This window comes from Manis pentadactyla, chromosome 1 (assembly GCF_030020395.1).
Source record: "Manis pentadactyla isolate mManPen7 chromosome 1, mManPen7.hap1, whole genome shotgun sequence".
Classification (NCBI taxonomy): Eukaryota; Metazoa; Chordata; class Mammalia; order Pholidota; family Manidae; genus Manis; species Manis pentadactyla.
This window is the reverse complement of record NC_080019.1, coordinates 64,683,651-64,710,899: the sequence shown is the minus strand read 5'-3', so window position 1 is coordinate 64,710,899 and position 27,249 is coordinate 64,683,651. Positions and strand designations below refer to the sequence as shown.

The 27,249-nt window shown below is 39.8% G+C and overlaps 1 protein-coding gene and 1 non-coding gene across 2 annotated transcripts in view; one reads left to right on the top strand and one right to left on the bottom strand.

The window, feature by feature from the left end:
* Window positions 1–2,813: 2,813 nt before the first annotated feature.
* TRNAR-ACG (transfer RNA arginine (anticodon ACG)) lies at window positions 2,814–2,886 on the bottom strand. Its single transcript has one exon. It is a non-coding gene; the product is annotated as a tRNA-Arg (tRNA).
* Window positions 2,887–3,156: 270 nt separating this feature from the next.
* SACM1L (SAC1 like phosphatidylinositide phosphatase) overlaps window positions 3,157–27,249 on the top strand; it is a 109,208-nt gene continuing 85,115 nt past the window's right edge. The window contains exon 1 of the mRNA XM_036883314.2: window positions 3,157–3,313. Within this exon, the coding sequence (XP_036739209.1) occupies window positions 3,282–3,313 (32 nt within the window). The 5' untranslated portion in view covers window positions 3,157–3,281. The remainder of the gene's footprint in view (window positions 3,314–27,249) is intronic.

Below are 27,249 nucleotides of genomic sequence, written 5' to 3'. Positions count from 1 at the left end.
AGAACAAAGAAAAAACTGAAGGAACAAAACAGCAGTAGACTCACAGAACCCAAGAATGGACTAACAGTTACCAAAGGGAAGGGGACTGGGGAGGATGGGTGGGAAGGGAGGGATAAGGGGGAAAATGGGGCATTATGATTAGCACACATAATGTAGGGGGGTGGGGACATGGGGAAGGCAGTATATACAGAGAAGACAAGTAATGATTATATAGCATCTTACTACGCTGATGAACAGTGACTGTAATGGGGTATGTTGGGGGGACTTGATAATAGGGGGAGTCTAGTAACCACAATGTTCAGTAATTGTACATTAACGATACCAAAAAAAAAATTCATCTACAGCTTGGATTGTTTCCATGGGAAGCCCCATGGCAGATTTTCTACAACATTTTATTTGTATTCACACAGTTAATGTAATTTCACCATACTAAAAACTTGGCTGAGGATGTCAGTTTATCTTACCTACCCTTGGCTTATTTCTTACCCTGACCATTGCTTTCCATTTAATCTGATTTTGGCTTGTTTGGCTTTAAAAAATCTTGAAGAATGGCTATTTCTGCTCAGATTAGTTTCCAATTTTCTGTTTCACTAAATGTTCACAAAGGCCTTGGCTTATTTTACACAACTGGCGAAGAAAGGTCAGCCTTTGTGTCTCTTAGTTCTGGTTGTGACAGAACTTCTACAATGTGACATGTTCAGACAGCCCAGGTGGGAGCTCTCTGCAGTGTAGTGACTGCTCAGCTGGAAGAATTCTTAAAGCCTTACAAGATAAGCTGCAACTAAAATTCCCATTTTATTAAAGGAGAGGAAATGTTCAAGAGCCCCAAACTGGTGAGCAGAAACATCATTAAGACTAGAGATGAGGACTTCTGATTGCTAAATAGCAGGGGAGAAGTGGTGAGGTGCATATGTGATCACCATTCCCCAGACAGGGCATGAGTCACTGAGACACTCTCTGGTGGCCTTGAGTCACTCATGTAGTCACTCTGGTGCACAGTAAGTCCATAGGCAGGACAGCTTTGGGGTCAAGAGCCCATAACTCAAGTTCTAACTCAGTTTCTACCACCTCATGGTTCAATTTAAGCAAATTTATTTCCCTCACAGGTAAAAATGGGGAACAACTGAACTGAACTTAGGGGATTATTGTAGGATTGATTGAAGTAGTCCAAGTAAAGGACCTTAAAGCTATTAATTGCTCAATAAGAATGATAGGTTTTTAAGACTTATTTGATCTTTCCATTAAGCTGATCAACAAAATAAATTACAAACGGATTAAAGTAAATGGAAAAAACAATACAAACAGAAAAGGGCACATATGCAGTAGAAAAAACTAAAATATTGGTAAATTGGAATATATAAAAGTGAAAATTAGATTCAAAAGCATTCTAAGGAAAAGGCAAACAATAAACTGGAAAGACTGCAATGTGTTCTATAGCCAAAGAATTCATATCCTTTATGAGAAAAAGTTGAATACATACATGAAGGGAAAATATATACATCAAATAATAAATGTAAGTAAATGGAAATTCTGTTTTTCAATCATGAAAATTGCAAAGAAATCAAAATGTGTACGTCTCATGCTGGTTAGCATGCAAGTAAACATGTTAACTGATGGAAGTGTGTGCTGGTTTGATTTTTCAGGAGGGCAATTAGAAAGTATGTACTAAGTCTCAAAAATACCCATGAAAGAGACCTTAAAAATGTCTACCTGATGAGTCCACGTCTAGAAATTTATGATATATCGGAAGTATTTCAACACAGCATTTTCTTTTAAGAGTGTTAAATTGACAACTCAAATCTCCAACAAAAAAAGAAATACTTAAAATATCTAGTTCTTCGGTGGAATATCTTCAAAGATTATTTAATGACCTTAAATCTCAGACAAAAACTACGGGGACAATATGAGAACACAAAGACATCTATCTGTGTTACAACGGCACATTTGGAAAAATACATGTGTTAAGTACATCTACTAAAAGTGTGGAAGTAAAAAAAAAAGTAAGGAAATAAATCACGATGTTAATACTAATTATCTTGGGATGGGAATTCGTATTATTTTTATTCCCAGTAATATTCTGTACTTTACAAATTCTCTATTATTTCTCCTGAAGGAAGAGAGTGTGAAACGGTAAGATGTACTTGGGATCGGTGGAGTATTTGGTTAACGGACAATGTCCAATGCCAGCCGTCTTAGTTTGAGTCCCCTTTCCGCCGCTGACTCTTTCGGCCTTTTTAGGTTTGCAACCAGGCATAATCTACTACACTAGATCACCTTGGGGTCTCCTCTTGGAAGCGAGAGAAAGTCGCGTTAAACTTCTCGGTGGAATTTGGGGGCCAGGTTGCCTTTGGACCCGGAGCTGTCAAAGAACAGGGCTGCGGACCCTTGAACACTGCGGAGCGCGGCAGCTGCACTACAACGTTCCGTTCTCTTCGCCGCCGCGGGTGAGAGGTACAGACCCGCCATCCTGGAAAACTGGTAATGCGCCGCTTTTCATATCACCGGGGGTGGGGGTTTCCGTTCCACCGGGAAGAAGGCCCAAACTGCTTAAATGTGCTTTTGTGTCTTCCGGTAGCTAACATCCGACCACAGCACGACCCTTCACTGCAAACATTTTTCAGGTGTGTTTTCCTAAATGTAGTCCATTTACAGGGACTTCTCCTGTGCATCGTTGATACATAGCTTTGCAATTTACATTTCGGACAAAGTCGCGTTAAAGTTCAAAATACTTAACCTTCACACTTAAACAGGATACAGTCTTTTTTCAGGAGACGCTGTAACATCAAACACCGACGTGGCAAAAAAACTTACACCGAGCCAGCCAGGAGTCGAACCTAGAATCTTCTGATCCGTAGTCAGACGCGTTATCCATTGCGCCACTGGCCCTGTACATAAAGAGCAAATCTGTGATTTAGATCACTCCTTACACAGTTTTTACCCGCAGCTATAACCACAACGGTTCTAGCCTCGCGCAGCCTCAGCCTGCAATGCTCAGCCTTCCCCCGCCCCTCAAACCCGCTCCGCCAATCCTGCAACGTCACGGCGCTCTTCGGCGCGCTCCAATCCTCGCTTGGGATAGCGTCTCTGGCGTTCTCCAGGCCCGCATTAAGTTTGACCGCGGCCGCTTCCCGTTTGCTCGCAGACCGGGTGGGGCGGGGAGAAGGGGTGGAAGGGAGCGGGCCGAAGCCGCTGCAGAGCCTGTGCGAGCTGCAGCTCCGTAGCCGTGGGGAAGGCGTGGGGCGGGTCAGGCGGAAGGAGGAGGAAGGTGGTAGTGGTGCAGGATGGCGGCGACGACCTACGAGCGGCTGAAACTGTGAGTCCCGGGGGCTGGACCGTTGACTGAAAGGGCATGGAGGGTGGCGGGGTGGCGGGGTGGCGGGCGGGCGGGGGCGGCAGGTGCGGGCTGCCGGCCTCGGGGAGGGTTCTTGAGTCCCGAGGCGGCGGGCTGGGTGTGGGAGTCTTTCGCACTCCCCGCCTTTCTCGCCCGGCGCTACTAGCGCGGGAGCGTGTTGGTTGCGGCCGCCCCTAGGCCCTGACCCAGTCGCCCCAGGCACGGGAGCGACAGTCTCCTGAGCCTTTTTGCCGGGCTTGGCCTTCGCGCCCACGGCAGGACAGAGAAGCTGCAGACTGACTTCCAGCATGTGGGGTCTGCGTTTTGCTGCAGCTCTTCAGAGGCGCTTCTCCCCACTTTTTCCCCCCTTTAATTCAAGATGTGGCAGCTAAATTTATCCTTCTTGCTTAGCAGAGAGAAAGAGAAGTTTTTCCTATTTAATGGACCCATAGCAGCACGTTAGAAGCCACACACAAATCGACAAACCGTATTCTATTTGGGTATCAAAGCCTGCCTGACCAGTTTTTAATTTGCAGAAGAAACTTAAAGTATAGTCAATGCTCTTAAGGTCTTGGACGATTTACTTGGTTTTAAATATTATACAGCTCAAGAATGAAAGAGATTCTTAAGTTCATGTTGACAGCCAGAGGCTATTCTCGGGAATTTTGACACTGCATATTGACTTTTCGGTCAATACAAGTTCTTGAGGCTTTGAGAAATAGGCTCTGGTTGTTAGAGTTGTAAATTAGGTATTTGTAGGGTGTTTGACTTGTTCTAGATAGATAAAAACATGCATTTCCCTGAGCATTACCACTGTCAGCCCTGACAGTTCTGTCTGAATAATTCTGTTCTACTTATTTTATGTTTAATACTTTATCTCGAGACTGTTTGAATATCCAGTGGGCATAGTCTGAGAATGTCTTTGGCAGCAGAAGCAAATCTAGCTTTTGAGAAGCCTAGCCTTCTCTAAATAAATTAAAATATCTTGTTATTTAGGCATAGGCATTACATTTCCTTTGCAGGAATATGAGAACATCAAAATGTGGTTTGAGCACTTCCTATGCTCCCCAGAACCTCAAGCTCACTTAAGTTTCTGAAAGGTTCAATTTAAGTTAGTAGTGCAAATTTGGGAGCGAGGTCATCCTGGTGACATCAGATACTTTGCAGAAAAGATTATTATCTTTTCCGTAGCTCTTCTTTACCACTTCTGTTTACTCTAATTGTCTTTGCAAACCCCAGCTGCACACCCCCTCCACATTTTTCTCATCGAGTTTCCTAATTCTGAGTTTCCTAATTGTCTCTGAATTCCCCTTTGCAAGGTGATTGATCACCTTGTTCATGAGGGAGTCCATCAAAGTATCTTTCACTAGGGTGCTGGCAGGGCCAGGGTCACGTGTGCCCTGCTGGCTAATTAGTTATTGTTGTCCATCTGATAGTCACTAAAGGGTTTAATATGAGCCTATGCTAGGTCTCAAATGTATTTTAGCAATACAGAGCCTTGGCTTGATGCAGCTTAGCATTAGGTTATGGAACACAACTGAATTTTTCCTGTGGCAAAGATTTGAACGGGATGGAGAACTTGAGCATTATGACGATTGTTTATAAGCTGCAAAGGAGGCACTAAATTCACCAGTCCAAACCTCACAAAACAAAAAAGCTCCATATCCATAAAAGAGAAAGGAAATTTGGCCCTTAAGTGGGGAGGCTGATGCTTTTGTATTGATTTTTTGTGAGAAGTGGAAACTAAATTTGTTTGGGTGAAAAAGTAAACTTGGAGTTATGTGAAAGTCATATTCTAATTTGTCAGTCTTTATCTTTTTTGCCGTGAAAGTTTTGAATGGTTCTGTAAATGTGAGAATAAAATTTTTTTGTAACTTTTGTTTTTCTTACCAAGGAGTTTTTGTGATGGATTTCTGCTCTTACTCCTCCTTTTGGCCCTTCTTGCTCTCAGGCATTGCAGGTCAATGTTTTAAAATGTGGCCTCTGACCTAAGGAGTATTCTTTTTTTAGATGCATTTGGTTGTGGAAGTGGTTTCTGTTCCTTGTAAGAATTAGTAGGACATAATAGCAGTTTAAAAAATGTGCCTAGAGATATGTTTTAAGAAAGAGCCATACAATTGATAGTTTATTTTATTACAGAATTATTGCTACTGGGTTTTTAAAATTTTATTACAGAATTATTGCTATTGGGTTTATTTAAGTAATAAAGTGTTTAGCATTTTAAATAATAATTCGTTCTGCATTATGCCATGCATTTTTCCCAGTTCATCACTGTCCTGCTGTGAAGTTCGCCTTCCTAATTGCCCTGGTTTCATCCTCTACTGCCCTGCTGAAACAATCTCCAGTTCCCTCTTATTGACTTATGGGACTAAGCCTACATTTTGTAGTCACCTATAGTCTAGCCTTTTCACAGTCTGTCCTTTAACCTTACTTCCCATAACTGCTCAATGCTTTTTTATTTCCCCTTCCACTCCACCACTCGTAGCTTCAAACTTGAGTTTATTGGATCCTTCTACCAGAATGCCTTCTTTCTCTCTCTACTCTTTACAGGCCAATGGTAGTTGAAAGATCTCAGGCTTTTTAAAGTCAGAACAGAATTCACACCCTGACCTTGCTACCTTTTTTCTGTCCTGGCCATGTTACCTAATCTGTCTGAATCTGTTTTTCATCTGTAAAATGAGGCTGTTACTACTTAACAGGATTATTATAAAGATTGAAAGAGAGTATAGATGAAATACTCAGCCTATTTAACACACTTTCTTTGAGGATCCTTTTTTCCAACAGCTTACCCTTCATTGAGCTCCCGTAACGGTCTGCTATCGCAGGGACTAGACACCAAACATCCGTATGGTTTGCACATTCTGTTTCTTAGGATTGATTAACAGTGTATTTCCTCTCTCATGGACAAGAGGACTGAAAGTTAGAATGATCAATCCGTAGTGCTGTTTGAACCACTCACTTTGTCACCTGCAAGCGGTGAAATTGATGCCGGGGTTCTTGTTTGCAGAGCCGAAGAATGTGAGCTTCACAAACAGTCAAGGTAGGAGAGCAAGGTACAGGTTTTTACTTAGAGATACAGTGGAAGGACAGAGCTCCCGGCTCACGCCAGGAGGGGACAAGAGAGTCTGTAGTGGTGTATTGTCTAGGGGGTTTTATAGGCAGCTGAGGATTCTTCGAGAACATGAAAAAACTTAGGGGTGTAGTCTTAAGTGGTCCCTGAATATTTAGAATTAACTTAACACAAGTAACTTCCCTGATAATTTCTCTCTGAGATACCAGCATCTTGGTCTGGGAGCATATGAAACAAGGCCACCTGCTCAGCTCCCAAGGTGGGCCGAGGTATTGTTTGCTAAAGAGTAAGTTAAGAATTTCTAACGTCTTAACTTCTTGGGTATTAAAATGCAATCTTATCTTTAAGGTGGAATCCCTCCTGCCTCTTACTGTGTTGTTTATGCCTGGGCTTGCTAAATTAGTTGCCCAGTTTGCAAAATCACTTCATTAGATCTGAAGGAGGAAAAACAGCACATAGGCCTGGGCCTTTTAGTATGCTTAAGTGAACCTTACACATGATTATAAATGGTTATCATAATAAAACATGTGCTACTCTTCTTTATTTGGGGAACATTAACTGATTTCACTGCAGAATGATTCTAGAGCTCAATGTTTAACATAGAGTTTTAGCAGAGGGATTTCCTTGCATGTAGTTACATTGCTCTGACTGCAAATATCTCGCCCTGCCCCCTCCGGAGGCCCTCACCCTACTCTGACTACATCCATGGTCCCTGTCTCAAAATCATTATACACACTTTGTTTCTCCAACTAGATTGCAAATATGTAGACCATACTAGGAACACCTTAACACTGATTTCTTCTCTAGTCCGCAGTACCTAGCATAAAGCCTTCTGCAGAGCACATCCTTAGTGAATCAACTTGAGTAAATGAAAAGAACTTTACAGTGTGGAACATTTACCATCATTTTATAAAGAATACTGTCTGGGGTAATTTGGAATGTATTCTTTTGAAATAGCAGCAGCTTAAGTCATTTCATGTATATTGTCTTTCCAATCCTTCTATGAGGTCATAGATTCATATATATCCTCTATCAATATTGTTGAAGACAGGGACATAATTGCCCTTGGCGCCACAGTCAGGTCACACAGCCAAGCCATGGCACAACTGGCCTTGGAACACAGCAAGCCCAGAGTCCAGTGATCTTTCCATTGCAATACATTATTCAAATTACCTTTTTTTTCCTTATCAGATTGCTCTCACCTCGTCCTTGGATATGTCTGGTATAGAAGTGAGTCACATGTTTGAATATAGTTGACATGTCCATATGGAGTTTAATATAGGAAACAGTATTGATTTGTTCATAATTTAAAATTCATACTTTTTAAACAGCCAGACTTATAAACATTCTATTTTGTGACTCCTTTTTTCTTTTTAAATCCTTTGTGTGAGCATGGATAATGTCACACTGGTAAAACAGTTACAACAGAAGCAATTACTGAAAACATATAAAATGTTTTTTTTTCTTTATAAGATCAACTGAAATAGGGGTATGGCAGGATGTCCTTTAGAAGGTGAATCAGGTTGTAGCGGGTCTCAGAAGAAACATTGTTTCTTCAGTTAGGAAGACACCTTCCTTCTTAAAAGGTTATCATAGCTGTGAGGTCATTGGGGACAGTTGTGATGCAGCCCTGAGAACAGATGTAAACCAAGCTATGCAGTGATGAAGACATATGTATTCTGTGCCATACAATGAACACTCAGGTTATTCATGTATCTCTCTTAAAGGAAGGTTGGAGGGAAGCTAAGATTATAATAAATTTAAGCCCAGATAATATGGATTTTGTATCCAAGGCATTTTCAGGGTGGGAGTTCAGATGAGAGAGTCTAGGTTAGTGCTAGGCTGCATCAGGTCATGTGCTCTGCTTGTTTGGAATGCATATTCCAGAGCCCCATTTTTGGCCTGCTGAGTAAAAATCTGTGAAGGTGGAGCCTGAGAATCTGCAAGTTGAGCCAGCTGTCCTGGGAGTTCTTATGCACTCTCATGGGTGTTTGAGTGCTGGATGAAGCTGAGTGAGGACCGGGGCACACTGGTAGAGCAGCATTCTTTGGAAGCCCTGGAGCTTTAACAATTTTGCTGTGGATTAGTTTCAGATTAGGTGTTCTTTAGACCTCATCGTAGTGATTGGAATCTGGTTTTTGGAGAGAATGGGATGTATTAGAGAATAGGAGATGGGTGGAGCATAGCATTTTAGAAAGAAGATGGAATTAAAATGAATTCTCTCCCTACAACTATTTTTAGGATTTAGGTTTAGGATTGGGTTGGATTCTGGGATGAACCTGGGCTGTAAGAGATACCCAAGGAGTGGTTCAGTGAGGGGGGACTGCTGGGAACCAAAGAGAGGGTGGAGGAGGGAGGGGTGTGGTAGCTCCTGGATATGGGTGTCATGGGCTCAGAGGTCCCTGTCTACTGAGTTTTACTTTTTGCCAGCCAAATCTAGTAAGATGTTACTCCAGTATGTTTTCAACCAGAGATATGATAAATTTGATCATTAAGACTTTCATTTAATAGATTTCTGGAGAAATACGTTCTTGTACAGTTTTGTGACATGACTGTTGCCATGCTTTTATGCAAATAGTAATTTTATTATTTTAGATTGTGGTAAAATATACCAAAATTTACTATCTTAACCATTTTTAAGTGTATAGTTCAGTGGCATAAAGCACATTCACATTGTTGTGCAACCATTGCCACCATATCCAGAACTTTTTAAACCTTGGAAAACTAAAATTTTATACCCATTAAACAAGTCCCCTTTCTCCTTTCCCCAGACCCTAGCAACCACTATTCTACTTTTTGTTTCTATGAATTTGACTACCTCATATAAGTGGAATTATACAGTATTTGTGCCTTTGTGACTGGCTTATTTCACCTAGCATAAATGTACTCAAAGTTTATCCATGTCTCACCTATGTCAGAATTTCCTTCCTTTTTAAGGCTGAATAATATTCCATATAATGTATACATTTTTGCTTATTGATTCATCCACCAATGGACACTTAAGTTGCATCCATCTTTTGGCTGTTGTGAATAATACTGCAATGAACATGGGTATCTAAATACCTCTTTGAGACCTTGCTTTTAGTTCTTTTGCAAATATACCCAGAAGTGGAATTGCTGGATCATATAGTAATTCTATTTTTAATTTTTTGAGGAACTGCTAAACTGTTTTCCTATAGCGGCTGACCATTTTATACAAAAGAGTTCCAGTTTCTCCACATCCTCACCAACATTTGTTATTCTCTGTTTTTGGTAATAGCTATTCTAAAGGATGTGAGGTTAGTAAATAGTAATATATTTGAACTGAGTTAATTTTACTCATTATTTGACAGGATTTTGGCAAGTTTATTGCCTTAAATATGTAAATGTTACATGGGAAAAAATATGTTTTCAGACACTAGAAAATCATTGCCGACACTGAAAAAAAAATCTAATGTTTATATTATAATTCAATATATTGCTTATCTTAAAACTTAACAAGGCTAATTTTTTAATAGCACTCTTAAAAGCTGTTGAATCTCAAAGGGCTATAAGAGTAAGTGAATTTATATTAAGTATAATAGTCAGAGTTGCCTTTGTTGAATTTAACTTTTAAACCCCTCTGCTTTCTTTATCTTTTTTATCGTGTACTGGTGCAGTAATCCATAAAAGCAAAATAGTCAACCAAATGAAAATAGTCAAAATAGGAAGTAATTGCTACTTAAGTATTATGCTGTTGTACCCTGCAAAATGTGTATCATCTTAATAGGTACCAGAACTCTGGGTTGACAGTAAATACCCTATCTTGAAAGACACAGGTAGAATTCTTCTTTAGTTAGTGAGTAGTGAAAACCTTTTGGGTTCTGGTAACCTTACCAGACATTTATATAGAACTTTATTAGTTTACAGAATTACTTTGAACTTTAGTGATGAGATAGCAAGAACAAAGTTAATGATCAAATCTTCTTGGAAGTAATCTCGTTCTAACTTAAATCTATTTTGTGAGAGCTTTATGGAAGTGAGAGACATCCCAGCAACTGAAGGCCATTCTTTTTGCAGTAGGAGAAAATTTTCTCTTAGGTTTTTGGTTATCATTGGGCTGTCTGTCCTGGTTTCAGTGTATTTTTCACATTGAGAAGTCAGTATAGCCTGTTAACTAACTTGGAAACTCAGTATAGCCTGTTAACTAATTTTGAAGAGCTCTAGGCAGAACTTGGTTTCAGTAACACTTTGTAGACTTTCTAATCAGAGAACATGCTGCTCCTTCTTTTTCCTCTAACTAGATACAGTATAACTTAAAATCCAGTTAAATTTGACCTGTCAAGATCTTTCCTTTGCTAAGAAAAAGGAAAACCATTTAAAAAATTCTGTTTACTCTGTCACCAAGAGAAAGAAAACATTGGCTAAGGGCCATATATAAAAACCAACTTAATGTAGGTGTTTGCTGACTAATTATGTTACATTCTCTAGGAATATTGATTGAGCTTCTGCTATCTTATGAGGAATACCGAGGGATAAGCTCAGAGTCCTTGTCTGCAGAGACTCGGTAGCCTGTTTGGTGAAGACTTAAAAACGAAAATAACTAAACCATACATACCAGCAAGAATTACACTACTGGATGTTTATTCAAGTGTTTCTGACTAAAGTACTAGAAAGTTAAAATTATTTTCACTAGCTTTTGAAATGAAGCCTGGGAAGCATAGAACAGATATACTCAAGATCAATATTGGGGCCAGTGAAAGAGTGGTGGAAAGTAGGAGGGAAAGAAGAGGGATATGTGGATTTCTGTGAGTTGGAATGACACCTGCTGTTATGATTAGTGGGGTTCTGAGTCATTACTTATTACTCCTAGAAATGTTGATTAAGTAGCAGTCATTGTTCATATCTTCATTGCTCCAATTCTGTAGGGTTAATATATAAATCAAGTATAGAAATCAAATGTATAATCATATATGACTTGATTATTTTTCCTGTAATACCTGATATGTGATCAAGAACAGAACAAACAAGACCAGAACAGTTTCTGTGACCTAATCACCCTTGCTATTGTTTCAATACCATGTAAGAAGTTGCACCCCAGGACACTGGAGACTGCCGAGGATTACGTTTAGAGTCAGTTAGTGATTGTGTATTAAGCCCCCCCCACAGAATTCTATTGTTGTTAACATGTATGTGCTCAATACATACGAAGGGTACCCTCTCAGCACCACTCTTGTGCTGTTAAGCCTTGAGTCCCCTGGCTGGTCATTTCAGATCTTTGGTATCTCATCGTGTCCCCCCCCCCCCATCTGCGTGTCAGAAGCAGGGGGGGACCGACAAGTGGCGCCTGAACAGGGACCTGAAGCTCAGAGCGGAGAAGCTCCAAAGATCGTCGATCCGGTAAGACTCCTGGGAAAGTGTACGTAGGGACAGGGTCGAGACGTCAGGGACACTGTAATGGGCCAAAACAAAACTAAAGCAGCTAAACTGGAGGATTATTTAAAATTACTCCGTGCCCTCCTAAAAACCTCAGGAATGAAAACTTCTAAAAAACACTTGCTCAACTTCACAAATATATTAAAAAACATTGTCACTGGTTGCTGCCACAGGGAACCCTTAAACAAGCTGATTGGGATAATGTATTAAGAGATTTTTTAAAAATTCATTTTATTATCATTAATCTACAATTACATGAAGAACATTATGGTTACTAGACTCCCCCCTTCACCAGGTCCCCCCCAACAAACCCCATTACAGTCACTGTGCATTAGCGTAGTAAGATGCTGTAAAATCACTACTTGTCTGCTCTGTGTTGCACAGCCCTCCCCGTGCCCCCCCCACATTATACATGCTAATCGTAAAGCCCCCTTTCTTTTTCCCCACCCTTATCCCTCCCTTCCCACCCATCCTCCCCAGTCCCTTTCCCTTTGGTAACTGTTAGTCCATTCTTGGGTTCAGTGATTCTGCTGCTGTTTTGTTTCTTCAGTTTTTCTTTGTTCTTATACTCCACGTATGAGTGAAATCATTTGGTACTTGTCTTTCTTCGCCTGGCTTATTTCACTGAGCATAAAACCCTCTAGCCCCATCCATGTTGTTGCAAATGGTAGGATCTGTTTTTTTCTTGTGGCTGAATAATATTCCATTGTGTATATGTTCCATTGTGTATATGTACCACTTCTTCTTTATCCATTCATCTACTGATGGACATTTAGATTGCTTCCATTTCATGGCTATTGTAAATAGTGCTGTGATAAACATAGGGGTGCATCTGTCTTTTTCAAACTGGAGTGCTGCATTCTTAGGGTAAATTCCTAGAAGTGGAATTCCTGGGTCAAATGGTATTTCTATTTTGAGCTTTTTGAGGCACCTCCATACTGCTTTCCACAATGGTTGAACTAATTTGCATTCCCACCAGCAGTGTAGCAGGGTTCCCCTTTCTCCACAACCTTGCCAACATTTGTTGTTTGTCTTTTGGATGGTAGCCATCCTTACTGGTGTGAGGTGATATCTCATTGTGGTTTTAATTTGCATTTCTCTGATGACAAGCGATGTGGAGCATCTTTTCATGTGTCTGTTGGCCATCTGAATTTCTTCTTTGGAGAATTGTCTGTTCAGCTCCTCTGCCCATTTTTTAATTGGATTATTTGCTTTTTGTTTGTTGAGGTGTGTGAGCTCTTTATGTACTTTGGATGTCAACCCTTTATCGGATCTGTCATTTATGAATATATTCTCCCATACTGTAGGGTACTTTTCTGTTTTATTGATGGTGTCCTTTGCTGTACAGAAGCTTTTCAGCTTGATATAGTCCCACTTGTTCATTTTTGCTTTTGTTTCCCTTGCCCATGGAAATATGTTCATGAAGAAGTTGCTCATGTTTATGTCCAAGAGATTTTTGCCTATGTTTTTTTCTAAGAGTTTTATGGTTTCATGACCTACATTCAGGCCTTTGATCCGTTTCAAATTTACTTTTGTGTATGGGGTTAGACAGTGATCCAGTTTCATTCTCTTACATGTAGCTGTCCAGTTTTGCCAGCACCATCTGTTGAAGAGACTGTCATTTCCCCATTGTATGTCCATGGCTCCTTTATCATATATTAATTGACCATAAATGTTTCGGTTAATATCTGGGGTCCCTTTTCTGTTCCAGTGGTCTGTGGCTCTGTTCTTGTGCCAGTACCATACTGTCTTGATTACTGTGGTTTTGGAGTAGAGCTTGAAGTTGAGGAGCAAGATCCTCCCCAACTTTATTCTTCCTTCTCAGGATTGCTTTGGCTATTTGGGATCTTTGGTGTTTCATATGAATTTTTGAACTATTTGTTCCAGTTCGTTGAAGAATGTTGTTGGTAATTTGATAGGGATTGCATGAAATCTGTATATTGTTTTGGGCAGGATGGCCATTTTGACGACATTAATTCTTCCTAGCCAAGAGCATGGGATGAGTTTCCATTTGTTAGTGCCCTCTTTAATTTCTCTTAAGAGTGTCTTCTAGTTTTCAGGGTATAGGTCTTTCACTTCCTTGGTAAGATTTATTCCTAAGTATTTTATTCTTTTTGTTGCTATTCTGAATGGAATTGTTTTCCTGATTTCTCTTTCTATTAGTTCATTGTTAGTGTATAGGAAAGCCACAGATTTCTGTGTGTTAATTTTGTATCCTGTAACTTCGCTGTATTCCGATATAAGTTCTAGTAGTTTTGGAGTGGAGTCTTTAGGGTTTTTTATGTACAATATCATGTCATCTGCAAATAGTGACAGTTTAACTCTTTTACCAATGTGGATTCCTTGTATTTCTTTGTTTTGTCTAATTGCCGTGGCTAGGACCTCCAGTACTATGTTGAATAACAGTGGGGAGAGTGGGCATCCCTGTCTTGTTCCCGATCTCAGAGGAAAAGCTTTCAGCTTTTCACTGTTCAGTATGATGTTGGCTGTGGGTTTATCATATATGGCCTTTATTATGTTGAGGTACCTGCCCTCTATACCCATTTTGTTGAGAGTTTTTATTTTGAATGGATGTTGAATTTTGTCAAATGCTTTTTCAGCATCTATGGAGATGATCATGTGGTTTTTGTCCTTCTTTTTGTTGATGTGGTAGATGATGTTGATGGGTTTTTGGATGTTGTACCATCCTTGCATCCCTGGGATGAATCCCACTTGGTCACGGTGTATGATCCTTTTGATGTGTTTTTTTTTTTTTGTAGATAATTATTTTTTATTGAAGGGTAGTTGACACACAGTATTACATTACATTAGTTTCAGGTGTAGAACACAGTGATTCAACATTTATATACATGATAATTCTAGGTACCAGCTATCACCATACCAAGTTGTTACAATATATTCACTATATTCCTTATGCTATACGTTACATCCTGGTTACTTATTTATTTTACAATTGGAAGTGTGTACTTTTTTTTTTTTTTTTTTTTTTTTTTTTGTGAGGGCATCTCTCATATTTATTGACCAAATGGTTGTTAACAACAATATAATTCTGTATAGGGGAGTCAATGCCCAATGCACAATCATTAATCCACCCCAAGCCTAATTTTCGTCAGTCTCCAATCTTCTGAAGCATAACGAACAGGTTCTTACATGGAGAACAAATTCTTACATAGTGAATAAGTTACATAGTGAACAGTACAAGGGCAGTCATCACAGAAACTTTCGGTTTTGCTCATGCATTATGAACTATAAACAGTCAGTTCAAATATGAATACTCATTTGATTTTTATACTTGATTTATATGTGGATACCACATTTCTCTCTTTATTATTATTATTTTTAATAAAATGCTGAAGTGGTAGGTAGATACAAGATAAAGGTAGAAAACATAGTTTAGTGTTGTAAGAGAGCAAATGTAGATGATGAGATGTGTGCCTGTAGACTATGTGTTAATCCAAGCTAGACAAGGGCAATAAAACATCCACGTATGCAGAAGATTTCTCTCAGAACAGGGGGGGTGAGGTTCTAAGCCTCACCTCTGTTGATCCCCAATTTCTCACCTGATGACCCCCCTGCGACTGTGCCTGTCTTAGGTTGTTCCTCCCTTGAGGAATCTTACCCGTCTCTGGCTAACCAGTCATCTTCCGGGGCCATACAGGGAAATGTAAAGTTGGTAAGTGAGAGAGAAGCCTTATTGTTTGAAAAGGTTAGCTTTTTACTTCTTTGCATATTTATGCCCTGTGGCTTCTATGCCCAGCATTTGTCTTGAGGTATCTTTACCACTTGGAAGAATTATGATACTCGGTAAATTTTGATATGAGGCACGAATTCTATTTAAGGGTTGTAATTAGGAAGGAGGAAGAAAAGCTATAGAAGTAGTAGGCGGAAGAAAACATGGGAAGATTGATTATTTCTTTGACATATCTTCTTGTAGAGTAACTTCAGCATGGATAGATTTTAAACTACTAATTAAATTGCGCACACACATTAACATAATAGGAGGATAGTTACATAACCAAAGCATACCTGTAATTACCAGCCATCTCCAGTGAAACCAAGAAAACCAGTTAGGCACCTTAGGCATTTGTGAAAACTTATCTATGATATGGTGGACATTGTCCAACTGAGCTTGAACAGTCTGAGAGCAATCAGACAAATTAAAACAACCCATTCCTGGGGACTGTTCACATCCCATATGTTCTTTTAACAGGAAATAGTCTGTAGTTGTAAGATTTTGGAGCGCTACAACTTGCACTTCTCCTAATTCTTGATTGAGTTCCAACAGTATAGATCCAGTCAAATTTGTTGTTTACTGTATGCACAGGCCAGTTTAGGTATCTCCTTCTTCATTCCCTTGGCAAGTCCAGGAACTGGTGGGATGATTGCATCTACAGCTGTAGCAGTGCGTGTGTCTTTGTTGGGGTTTTTTGATGATCATCTTCTGGCATGAGTCTTCCAGAGAGTGCTGATGTTGGAAGTTCTTTTTCATATCGTATCTCAGTTCATTTTCGGGGAAGCCCAATTAGGCTTTGATCCTCTGTATAAACACAAACAGACCCTTTGCCTACACTTTTATATGCCCTTTATACCCTTGTGTAGGACTCATTGGAGGTCTCCACACAGGAACTGCCTTTTTTTTTTCTTTTTTTTTTTTTTTTGGTATCATTAATCTACACTTACATGATGAATATTATGTTTACTAGGCTCTCCCCTATACCAGGTCCCCCCTATAAACCCTTTTACAGTCACTGTCCATCAGCATAGCAAATGTTGTAGAATCACTACTTGCCTTCTCTGTGTTGTATAGCCCTCCCCTTTCTCAAACCCCCCCATGCATGCTAATCTTAATACCCCCCTTCTTCTCCCCCACCTTATCCCTCCCTACCCACCCATCCTCTTCAGTCCCATTCCCTTTGGTACCTGTTAGTCCATTCTTGAGTTCTGTGATTCTGCTGCTGTTTTGTTCCTTCAGTTTTCCTTTGTTCTTATATTCCACAGATAAGTGAAATCATTTGGTATTTCTCTTTCTCCGCTTGGCTTGTTTCACTGAGCATAATACCCTCCAGCTCCATCCAGGTTGCTGCAAATGGTAGGATTTGCCCTTTTCTTACGGCTGAGTAGTATTCCATTGTGTATATGTACCACATCTTCTTTATCCATTCATCTATCGATGGACATTTAGGTTGCTTCCAATTCTTGGCTGTTGTAAATAGTGCTGCGATAAATATAGGGGTGCATTGGTCTTTCTCATACTTGATTGCTGCACTCTTAGGGTAAATTCCTAGGAGTGCAATTCCTGGGTCAAATGGTAAGTCTGTTTTGAGCATTTTGATGTACCTCCATACTGCTTTCCACAATGGTTGAACTAATTTACATTCCCACCAGCAGTGTAGGAGGGTTCCCCTTTCTCCCCAGCCTCACCAACATTTGTTGTTGTTTGTCTTTTGGATGGCAGCCATCCTTACTGGTGTGAGGTGATACCTCATTGTAGTTTTAATTTGCATTTCTCTGATAATTAGCGATGTGGAGCATCTTTTCGTGTGTCTGTTGGCCATCTGTATTTCTGTTTTGGAGAACTGTCTGTTCAGTTCCTCTGCCCATTTTTTAATTGGGTTATTTGTTTTTTGTTTGTTGAGGCTTGTGAGCTCTTTATATATTCTGGACGTCAAGCCTTTATCGGATGTGTCATTTTCAAATATATTCTCCCATACTGTAGGGTTCGTTTTTGTTCTATTGATGGTATCTTTTGCTGTATAGAAGCTTTTCAGCTTAATATAGTCCCACTTGTTCATTTTTGCTGTTGTTTTCCTTGCCCGGGGAGATATGTTCAAGAAGAGGTCACTCATGTTTATGTCTAAGAGGTTTTTGCCTATGTTTTCTTCCAAGAGTTTAATGGTTTCATGACTTACATTCAGGTCTTTGATCCGTTTTGAGTTTACTTTTGTATATGGGCTTAGACAATGGTCCAGTTTCATTCTCTTACACGTAGCTGTCCAGTTTTGCCAGCACCATCTGTTGAAGAGACTGTCATTTCGCCATTGTATGTCCATGGCTTCTTTATCAAATATTAATTGACCATACATGTCTGGGTTAATGTCTGGATTCTCTAGTCTGTTCCATTGGTCTGTGGCTCTGCTCTTGTGCCAGTACCAAATTGCCTTGATTACTATGGCTTTATAGTAGAGCTTGAAGTTGGGGAGTGAGATCCCCCCTACTTTATTCTTCTTTCTCAGGATTGCTTTGGCTATTCGGGGTCTTTGGTGTTTCCATATGAATTTTTGAATTATTTGTTCCAGTTCATTGAAGAATGTTGCTGGTAGTTTGATAGGGATTGCATCAAATCTGTGTAATGCTTTGGGCAGGATGGCCATTTTGATGATATTAATTCTTCCTAGCCATGAGCATGGGATGAGTTTCCATCTGTTAGTGTCCCCTTTAATTTCTCTTAAGAGTGACTTGTAGTTTTCAGAGTATAAGTCTTTCACTTCCTTGGTTAGGTTTATTCCTAGTTATTTTATTTTTTTTTATGCAATTGTGCATGGAGTTGTTTTCCTGATTTCTCTTTCTGTTGGTTCATTGTTAGTGTATAGGAAAGCCACAGATTTCTGTGTGTTGATTTTGTATCCTGCAACTTTGCTGTATTCTGATATCAGTTCTAGTAGTTTTGGAGTGGAGTCTTTAGGGTTTTTATGTACAGTATCGTGTCATCTGCAAATAGTGACAGTTTAACTTCTTCTTTACCAATCTGGATTCCTTGTATGTTTTTGTTTTGTCTGATTGCCGTGGCTAGGACCTCCAGTACTATGTTAAATAACAGTGGAGAGAGTGGGCATCCCTGTCTAGTTCCCAGTCTCAGAGGAAATGCTTTCAGGTTCTCGCTGTTCAATATAATGTTGGCTGTGGGTTTATCATAGATGGCCTTTATTATGTTGAGGTACTTGCCCTCTATTCCCATTTTGCTGAGACATTTTATCATGAATGGATGTTGAACTTTGTCAAATGCTTTTTCAGCATCTATGGAGATGATCATGTGGTTTTTGTCTTTCTTTTTGTTGATGTGGTGGATGATGTTGATGGACTTTCGAATGTTGTACCATACTTGCATCCCTGGGATGAATCCCACTTGGTCATGGTGTATGATCCTTTTGATGTATTTTTAAATTTAGTTTGCTAATATTTTGTTGAGTATTTTGGCTTCTACGTTCATTAGGGATATTGGTCTGTAATTTTCTTTTTTGGTGGGGTCTTTGCCTGGTTTTGGTATTAGGGTGATGCTGGCTTCATAGAATGAATTTGGGAGTATTCCCTCCTCTTCTATTTTTTGGAAAACTTTAAGGAGAATGGGAATTATATGTTCTCTGTATGTCTGATAAAATTCCGATGTAAATCCATCTGGCCCGGGGTTTTTTTTCTTGGGTAGTTTTTTGATTACTGCTTCAATTTCTTTGCTAGTAATTGGTTTGTTTAGATTTTGTGTTTCTTCCTTGGTCAGTCGTGGAAGGTTGTATTTTTGTAGGAAGTTGTCCATTTCTTCTAAGTTTTCCAGCTTCTGAGAATATAGGTTTTCATAGTAGTGTCTAATAATTCTTTGTATTTCTGTTGGGTCCGTCATGATGTTTCCTTTCTCATTTCTGATTCTGTTGATGTGTGTTGATTCTCTTTTGCTGTTAATAAGTCTGGCTAGAGGCTTATCTATTTTGTTTATTTTCTCAAAGAACCAGCTCTTGGTTTCATTGATTTTTTTTTTCTATTGTTTTATTCTTCTCAATTTTATTTATTTCTTCTCTGTTCTTTATTATGTCCCTCATTCTGCTGACTTTAGGCCTTATTTGTTCTTCTTTTTCCAATTTTGATAATTTGACGTTAGACTATTCATTTGGGTTTGTTCTTCCTTCTTTAAATATGCCTGGATTGCTATATACTTTCCTCTTAAGTCTGCTTTCGCTGCATCCCACAGAAATGGGGCTTTGTGTTGTTGTTGTCATTTGTTTCCGTATATTGCTGGATCTCCATTTTAATTTGTTCGTTGATCCATTGACTATTTAGGAACGTTTTGTTAAGCCTCCATGTGTTTGTGAGCCTTTTTGCTTTCTTTGTACAATTTATTTCTAGTTTTATACCTTTGTGGTCTGAAAAGTTGGTTGTTGGATTTCAGTGGTTTGGAATTTACTGAGGCTCTTTTTGTGGCCTAGTATGTGGTCTATTCTGGAGAATGTTCCATGTGCATTTGAGAAGAATGTGTATCCTGTTGCTTTTGGGTATAGAGTTCTATAGATGTCTGTTAGGTCCATCTCTTCTAGTGTGTTGTTCAGTGCCTCTGTGTCCTTACTTATTTTCTGTGTGGTGGATCTGTCCTTTGGAGTGAATGGTGTGTTGAAGTCTCCTAAAATGAATGCATTGCATTCTATTTCCTCCTTTAGTAGTTAGTATTTGTTTCACATATGCTGGTGCTCCTGTGTTGGGTGGATAAATGTTTATAATGGTTATATCCTGTTGTTGGACTGAGCCCTTTATCATTATGTAATGTTTTTCTTTATCTCTTGTTACTTTCTTTGTTTTGAAGTCTGTTTTGTCTGATACTAGTACTGCAGCACCTGCTTTTTTCTCCTTGTTGTTTGCATGAAATATCTTTTCCCATCCATTGACTTTTAGTCTGTGCATGTCTTTGGGTTTGAGGTGAGTCTCTTGTAAGCAGCATATAGATGGGTCTTGTTTTTTTATTCATTCAGTGACTCTATGTGTTTTGATTGGTACATTCAGTCCATTTACATTTAGGGTGATTATCGATAGGTGTGTACTTTTTTCCATTTCAGGCTTTAGATTTGTGGTTACCAAAGGTTCTGGGTTACTTTCCTTACTATCTAAGAGTCTAACTCAACTCACTTAGTATGCTGTTACAAACACAATCTAAAGGTTCTTTTCTTTTTCTCCTCCTTTTTCTTCCTCCTTCATTCTTTATATATTAGGTATCAAATTCTGTACTTTTTGTCTATCCCTTGATTGACTTTGAGGATAGTTAATTTAATTTTGCATTTGCTTTGTAATTAGCTGTTCTAGTTTCTTTACTGTGGTTTTATCACCTCTGGTGACAGCTATTAAACCCTAGGAACACTTCCATCTATAGCAGTCCCTCCAAAATAGACTGTAGAGATGGTTTGTGGGAGGTAAATTCTCTCAGCTTTTGCTTATCTGGAAATTGTTTAATCCCTCCTTCAAATTTAAATGATAATCTTGCCGGATAAAGTAATCTTGGTTTGAGGCCCTTCTGCTTCATGGCATTAAATACATCATGCCACTCCCTTCTGGCCTGTAAGGTTTCTGCTGAGAAGTCTGATGTGTGCCTGATGGGCTTCCTTTGTATGTGATCTTATTTCTCTCTCTGTCTGCTTTTAGCATTTCTGTCCTTATCCTTGATCTTTCCCATTTTAATTATTATGTGTCTTGGGTTTGTCTTCCTTGGGTCCCTTGTGTTGGGGGATCTGTGGATCTCCATGGCCTGAGAGACTATCTCCTTCCCCAGATTGGGGAAGTTTTCAGCAATTACCTCCTCAAAGTCACTTTCTATCCCTTTCTCTCTTCTTCTTCTGGTATCCCTATAATGCAAATATTGTTCTGCTTGGATTGGTCACACAGTTCTCTCAGTATTCTTTCATTCTTAGAGATCCTTTTTTCTCTCTGTGCCTCAGCTTCTTTGTATTCCTCTTCTCTAGTTTCTATTTCATTTATTTTCTCCTACACTGTATTCAAACTGCTTTTAATACTGTCCATCGTGCTCTTCAACAATTGGATCTCCGACCTGAATTCATTCCTGAGTTCTTGGGTGTCTTTCCGTACCTCCATTAGAATGTTGATGATTTTTATTTTGAACTCCCTTTCAGGAAGAGTCACGAAGTCCATATCGTTTAAATCTTTCTTGGGAGTTGTATTAATAATTTTACTCTGGAGAAGGTTCCTTTGGCGTTTCATGTTTGTATATGGCGCCCTCTAGTGTCCAGACGCTGTAGTCTCTGGAGCTGCCCAGCCCCTGAAGCAATGTCGGGGGTCGCAGGGGAGCAGTTTTGATGCCTGGGGGGTTGGGAAGAGCTGTTCCCGCCTCCCGGCTGCTGTGCCTGTCTCCACTGCCTGAGCCAGTGGGCCGGGCACATAGGTTTAAGTCTTTGTCCCAGAGCAGCCAGTGAGCTGGGGTGGCGGAGGGGCTCGGGTCCCACGGAGCCACAGCTCTGGTACGTTACCCCATTCACTGAGGTCTGCTCCTTTCTCCCGGTGTGTGCAGTCGGCGCTGTCCTCTTCCTGTTGCTCTCTCAGGATTAGTTGCACCAACTATGTTTTCTAATTGTATCCGGTTTTAGGAGGAAGCCTCTGTCTCTCCTCTCAGGCTGCCATCTTTAATCCAATCCTAAGAAATTTTAGAAAGGCTCACAGACAGGGAAATCAGTATCCCTGTGCCTGTTTTGTCTTTATGTGTAATTTGATCACTCTCGCCTTACAACCTTTGCGAACTCCCCCACTGCCTGAAACCAAATCAGACACACAGGAGCATGAGAGAGAACTTTTAGATGATGTGGTGAAGTCAAGTAAATGATCTTCATCCCCACATCTGTCTCTCTCCTCTTCGTCCTCTTCTTCTTCTTCTTCAGAGACTGACTACGAGAGTCCCATTTGTTCCTCTCATCCTAAAAAACCCTCAGCTCCTGTTCCTGCTGTGTCTGCCTTCGCCGCAGGCATACGCAGAGCCCGGAGGGAGGGTGATACAGATGCTTACCTGACACCTTTAGTGGCACTAGTTAATCTAGTTCCCTTTGGGCCAAATGAGGATCCTGATTTTCCACAAGGAGGCGTCAGAGCACATTATACACCTATACCTTACAAGACATAGAAAGACTTTAAACAGGCTATTTCCTCTTATGGTACTAATTCTCCTTTCATTGTGAGTCTCTTGAGGGGGTTGGCAGAACAAGAAAGGATGATCCCTCATGACTGGGATTTATTGGCTCGTACTTGTCTAGACTTTTCTGACTTTTGCAGTTTAAGATGTGATGGTATGAAGAAGCAAAAGCATAAGCTTTGAGAAATCAGCATGCCAATCCTCCGATTCTTATAACTGCTGAACAACTAGCAGGACATGGAGATTGGCTGCCGATAGATAGACAGGCAGGGGGCTCTCAAGGAATGATCTTGAGTATTGTCAGCGAGAGGTCACACAGTCCCTGCACTTATCAGACAGGCAGGGGGCTCTCAAGGAATGACTAAAGCTTTTGCAGAGAAAACTAGGAAATTTGATCCCCAGACCCTGAAAAAGTGTTTTATCTTTTGTTCACAAGCCTGGCCTCAATACATACTCTCTTATTAGAGAGGCTTGGCCCCTGAGAGAAGTATGCAATGTAATAAAGTTATGCAGTGAAATATATTTTGCCACAAAGAAGGAAAATAGTCAAAAGTCCCGTGAACTACTACAATATGGAACTAGTTTTCTAAAATTTTTTGGTGAAAATCTATTCTGGTTACTGGGTTCATCATTATCTTCGAAAATTGGGAGGTTTTTAAACTAGACTCCCTGAAACGGAAGAAATTTATCTTCTGCAATATAGCCTAGCTTTAAATAACTGGTGCTAGAATTGTACTTGCATTTCATTTCCAGCCCCCTAGACACACACACAGTCCCTACCAGTACAAAGCCTTCATTGGCCCTGTTTGTCTGGGGCCATCTAAACCTTAACCCAGTTACATAAGTTGCTTGTCCTTAGAATGTATTGTTGAAAACTGAGATACTTTTAATCAAGTAAGCTAAAAAGAAGGAAGGCAATTGAATATTAGTAACTCAAATCTTTGTTATCAGTTTCCTCTCTCTATGTATGTGTTCTTTTATGAAAAGTGTTGCTACCTGTAGTCGTAACGTCTCAATCTGGATGTTTGTGTGTCTTTGTAAATGAAAAATATTTTTCTACCTCCAGATGGTATTAATAAAAATTGATTTAAAGACAAGCACTTGTGAAAATTGGGCATTCTAAAACTTCCAGAAAATTCTAATAGAAACTATTAAGCATTAATGCTAATTTAAATCGAACTGAAACAGACATGGCCTTATGGTTATCAGCTGTCTAAGTTTACCTAAAGTCATTGAAGTTGATGATATCAAGAAAAAATGCTTAAAAAGAGGCTTGACTTTGTCTAATATTTGGTAAAAGTTTTGTTGGTAATCTAGCATGGTTGTTTGGGAATGAGTAAACAAAGTGTAGCAAGTGAACATCTTAATAATAGTGTGTTACAGTGTGTATACCTACAAACAGCCTGTGAATCTTTGTGGTAACCTAAAACCTTAAAGTTTTGCTAAGTTAAGTAGGGATATTGATGCCGGGGTTCTTGCTCATGATGCCTAAGAATGAGCTTCATAAACACCCAAGGTAGGAGAGCAAGGTACAGGCTTTTATTTAGAAATAAAGTGAGAGGGAAGAGCTCCTGGCTCACCTCAGGAGGGGACAAGAGAGCTTGTAGTGGTGCATTGTCTAGGGGGTTTTATAGGCAGTTCAGGATTTTTTGAGAACATCAAAAAAAAGGCTTAGGGGGTGTGGACTTGTACCACCTGCCCTGTCTTCAAGGAGAGCTGGGTCATAGTCTGATTGCTAGGGCTGACAGTGGAGTCACGGGTTATGCTGATACCCTTGCAGAACACTCAAACATTCCAGGCCTAGTTGTTCCTGGCTTTTTGACCTTTAACTGATCTCACTGAAGATGTCTATATCTTTACCCTAGAGAATTAGTGTGACCTTTCCTTTGCATAATGTTTAACAAAGTTTCAGTGGGTATTTCTTTGCCCATTGTTACATTGCTTTGACTGTAAATATTCTGCCCTGCTTTTCCCCCAGGCCCTCACCCTACTCTGACTACATCCACAGTCCCTGTCTCAATATTTTGTGCTTAGTGAGAAACTGTACTGTAAAGCACATGGTTACATAAATTATAAAGTGTGTTCATAAATTTGTTAATCTAAAGAATGCTAGTGTAATGGTTTACAGTATCCCACTTCTCAGTGTTCACTGAAAATGAAGGTTCCTAATGGTTTTAAGTTCTAAATAAAACTACTTAAAGTGTTACGGAACATACTGGAGAAACCTGGACTGGGTCACTGATGGAAGAACCAAGCAGCACTCGGAGGTCTTGGAGTGTTGAGGTTTATTTCACACCAGTGGGCCCAGAGGGGAGTAATCTCCCAAGGTCTGAGCCCTGAGCAAAAGCAAGGGGAGCAATTTATATTATTTTGATAGGTGGCATTTCGGCATGCGCAGGGCAAAAGGGGAGCCCGGAGGAGGGGAGGGGGGAGCTGGGAGTGCTTTGCCAACCAGAGGAAAAAGCGGTTTGCTGACCTTGATGGCTGTGTTGAATATTTTCCTTATCAGAAGTTATAAAGAAAACATCTCTGCTTGCTAGAAAAGATGTGTGTTTTAATAAGAGAAGGTATAAGGAACAGAAGTTTGTTTTGTTGAGGGTAAAAGAAGGTAACTGTTCTAAAGTACAGTTGTTTATTTAAAGAGGAAGAACTCTGAATGTAAAAAGAAAGTTGTAGAAAGTTTGTGGAAAAATTGATATAATTATGCTATATGAAATTAAAGCAAATGTCTTGATATCAAGTACACAGGAAAACTAGAATTTTTTATTAGTCTGCTGTTAATGTTGAAATATTGTAAAGGATTTTCTAATTGTTTTATCAAAGCAGTTTTTCATGCTTAAAGTCTCAATGAGTTGTCTAAGTACTATGTAACCTTCTGTATTTGCCTTTAAAATCTTTTATTGTCATTCTGATTAAATAATTATTGTTTCATAGTGACCTATGATTCTGTTTAAGCAAGCGACTTAAAAACTTTCTTCTGACAGCTTCCCAGAATCAAATTCAAAAAGGTGCTTTTTCCCTCTGGTTCACTCTGATATTTTCCAGAGGGCCCCTGGAACATGTCAGAGGAATTTTTTCTCCTCACTGGAGAAAATATTTGGCTAATTTGGCTTATCTGATATATAATTACCTGCTTAATTACCTGGAAAGTACTGTCAAAGGGAATGATGCTAAACTTTGTGACTGAATGTTTTGTTACAGAAATATCCAAATTTCCTTATGTCAACTATCTTACAGTAAGCTCTCATCAAATCTTTAACCATTGTCATTTCTAAGTTTTTTGTCATTTATAGTCACTTTATAACTGCTAAACTAGTATAAAGAACTAGATTTCAGCAGAGCAAGTATTACATAAGATTAAGTAAACTAAAGAAAATGATTTTGTGGCTTTTTGTTTCAAACGTTGCTGATAAAGTGTTTTAAGCTTTCTTCTCTTAAGCTGACAACAGTTTAGTAAATGACAATACCTTTGTAAGCAGAATTGAAACATCATCTTTATACCTGATCACTCCAAAATTTAAAAACTCTGTGACTATTTTTATATTTTATGGTAGTATGTTTATTTGCATAAGCTAAGTAAGAATCTGCTTTCCTTGAAACAGGACCAATTACAAACACTGGTTGTATTACTGTTAGGGAGAGTTTGTTTCGTTGACAACGCAGGGAAGTCAGAGGACAAAGTGAGGAAGGAATTCATTAAAGTAAGAGTGATAGGGAATGACAGAATAGAATAATAAAGGAAGTTCATTGAATAGCTATTCAGCATGGGGCACAACCCCTGCTAACTCCTTAAGCCAGGGTCACCTGGCGTCCAGCAGCGTCTGCCTGGATCTGCACAGCGTGGGAACTGAGTCCCTACCACCCCAGGCTTTGGGGGAGCCACAGAGCACTGGATGGAGTGAGATTATGTTCTGCCAACTTCCTGTAGGTAAAGAGGGGAGACTTTCAGGCAGGTTACTAAAGAGGATGACGTAAATTGCAGTTCCTGGCCACCCAGGCGACCGTAATTTGCCAGCCCAGGTCTGAGCTCCCAGCAGCACACTCCCTACTTGTCTGAGATAGGATAGAGTGAAGGTTAAAGCCAGAATTCGGAGGAGTAGAACGACAAAGCGAGTACTAAAACACTTACTACTGGGAAGGCGCAGAGACAATGCGTCTAAGTGAGAAGTTTATTTAAGGCAAAAGGAGCACACTTGAAGAAAGGGGAGTGTGGGCTGCCCTAGAGAAGAGGCACCCCTGAAATGTAGGGAAAAGATAAAAAGGATACACACCTAGAAAGTGTGGGCGACCTCAGAGAGAGGAATGCCCTGAAAAGCCAAGGGTTCCCCCTTTTAAGGATTCTTTAGGAATGTGACTAAGGGCTGGGGGTGCAGACTTGTTAAGTGGCCTTTGAATACTTAGAGTTAACTTAACACAAGGAAGTTCCCGCTCTGATTTCTCCCTGGGATAGCAGCATCCTGGTCTGGGCGCAGATCAAACAGGCTGCCCGCCCAGCCCCCAAGGTGGGCTGAGTTGTCTGTTTGCTAAAGAGTAAGTTAAGAATCTTACATTTTTAACTTAATGGGTATT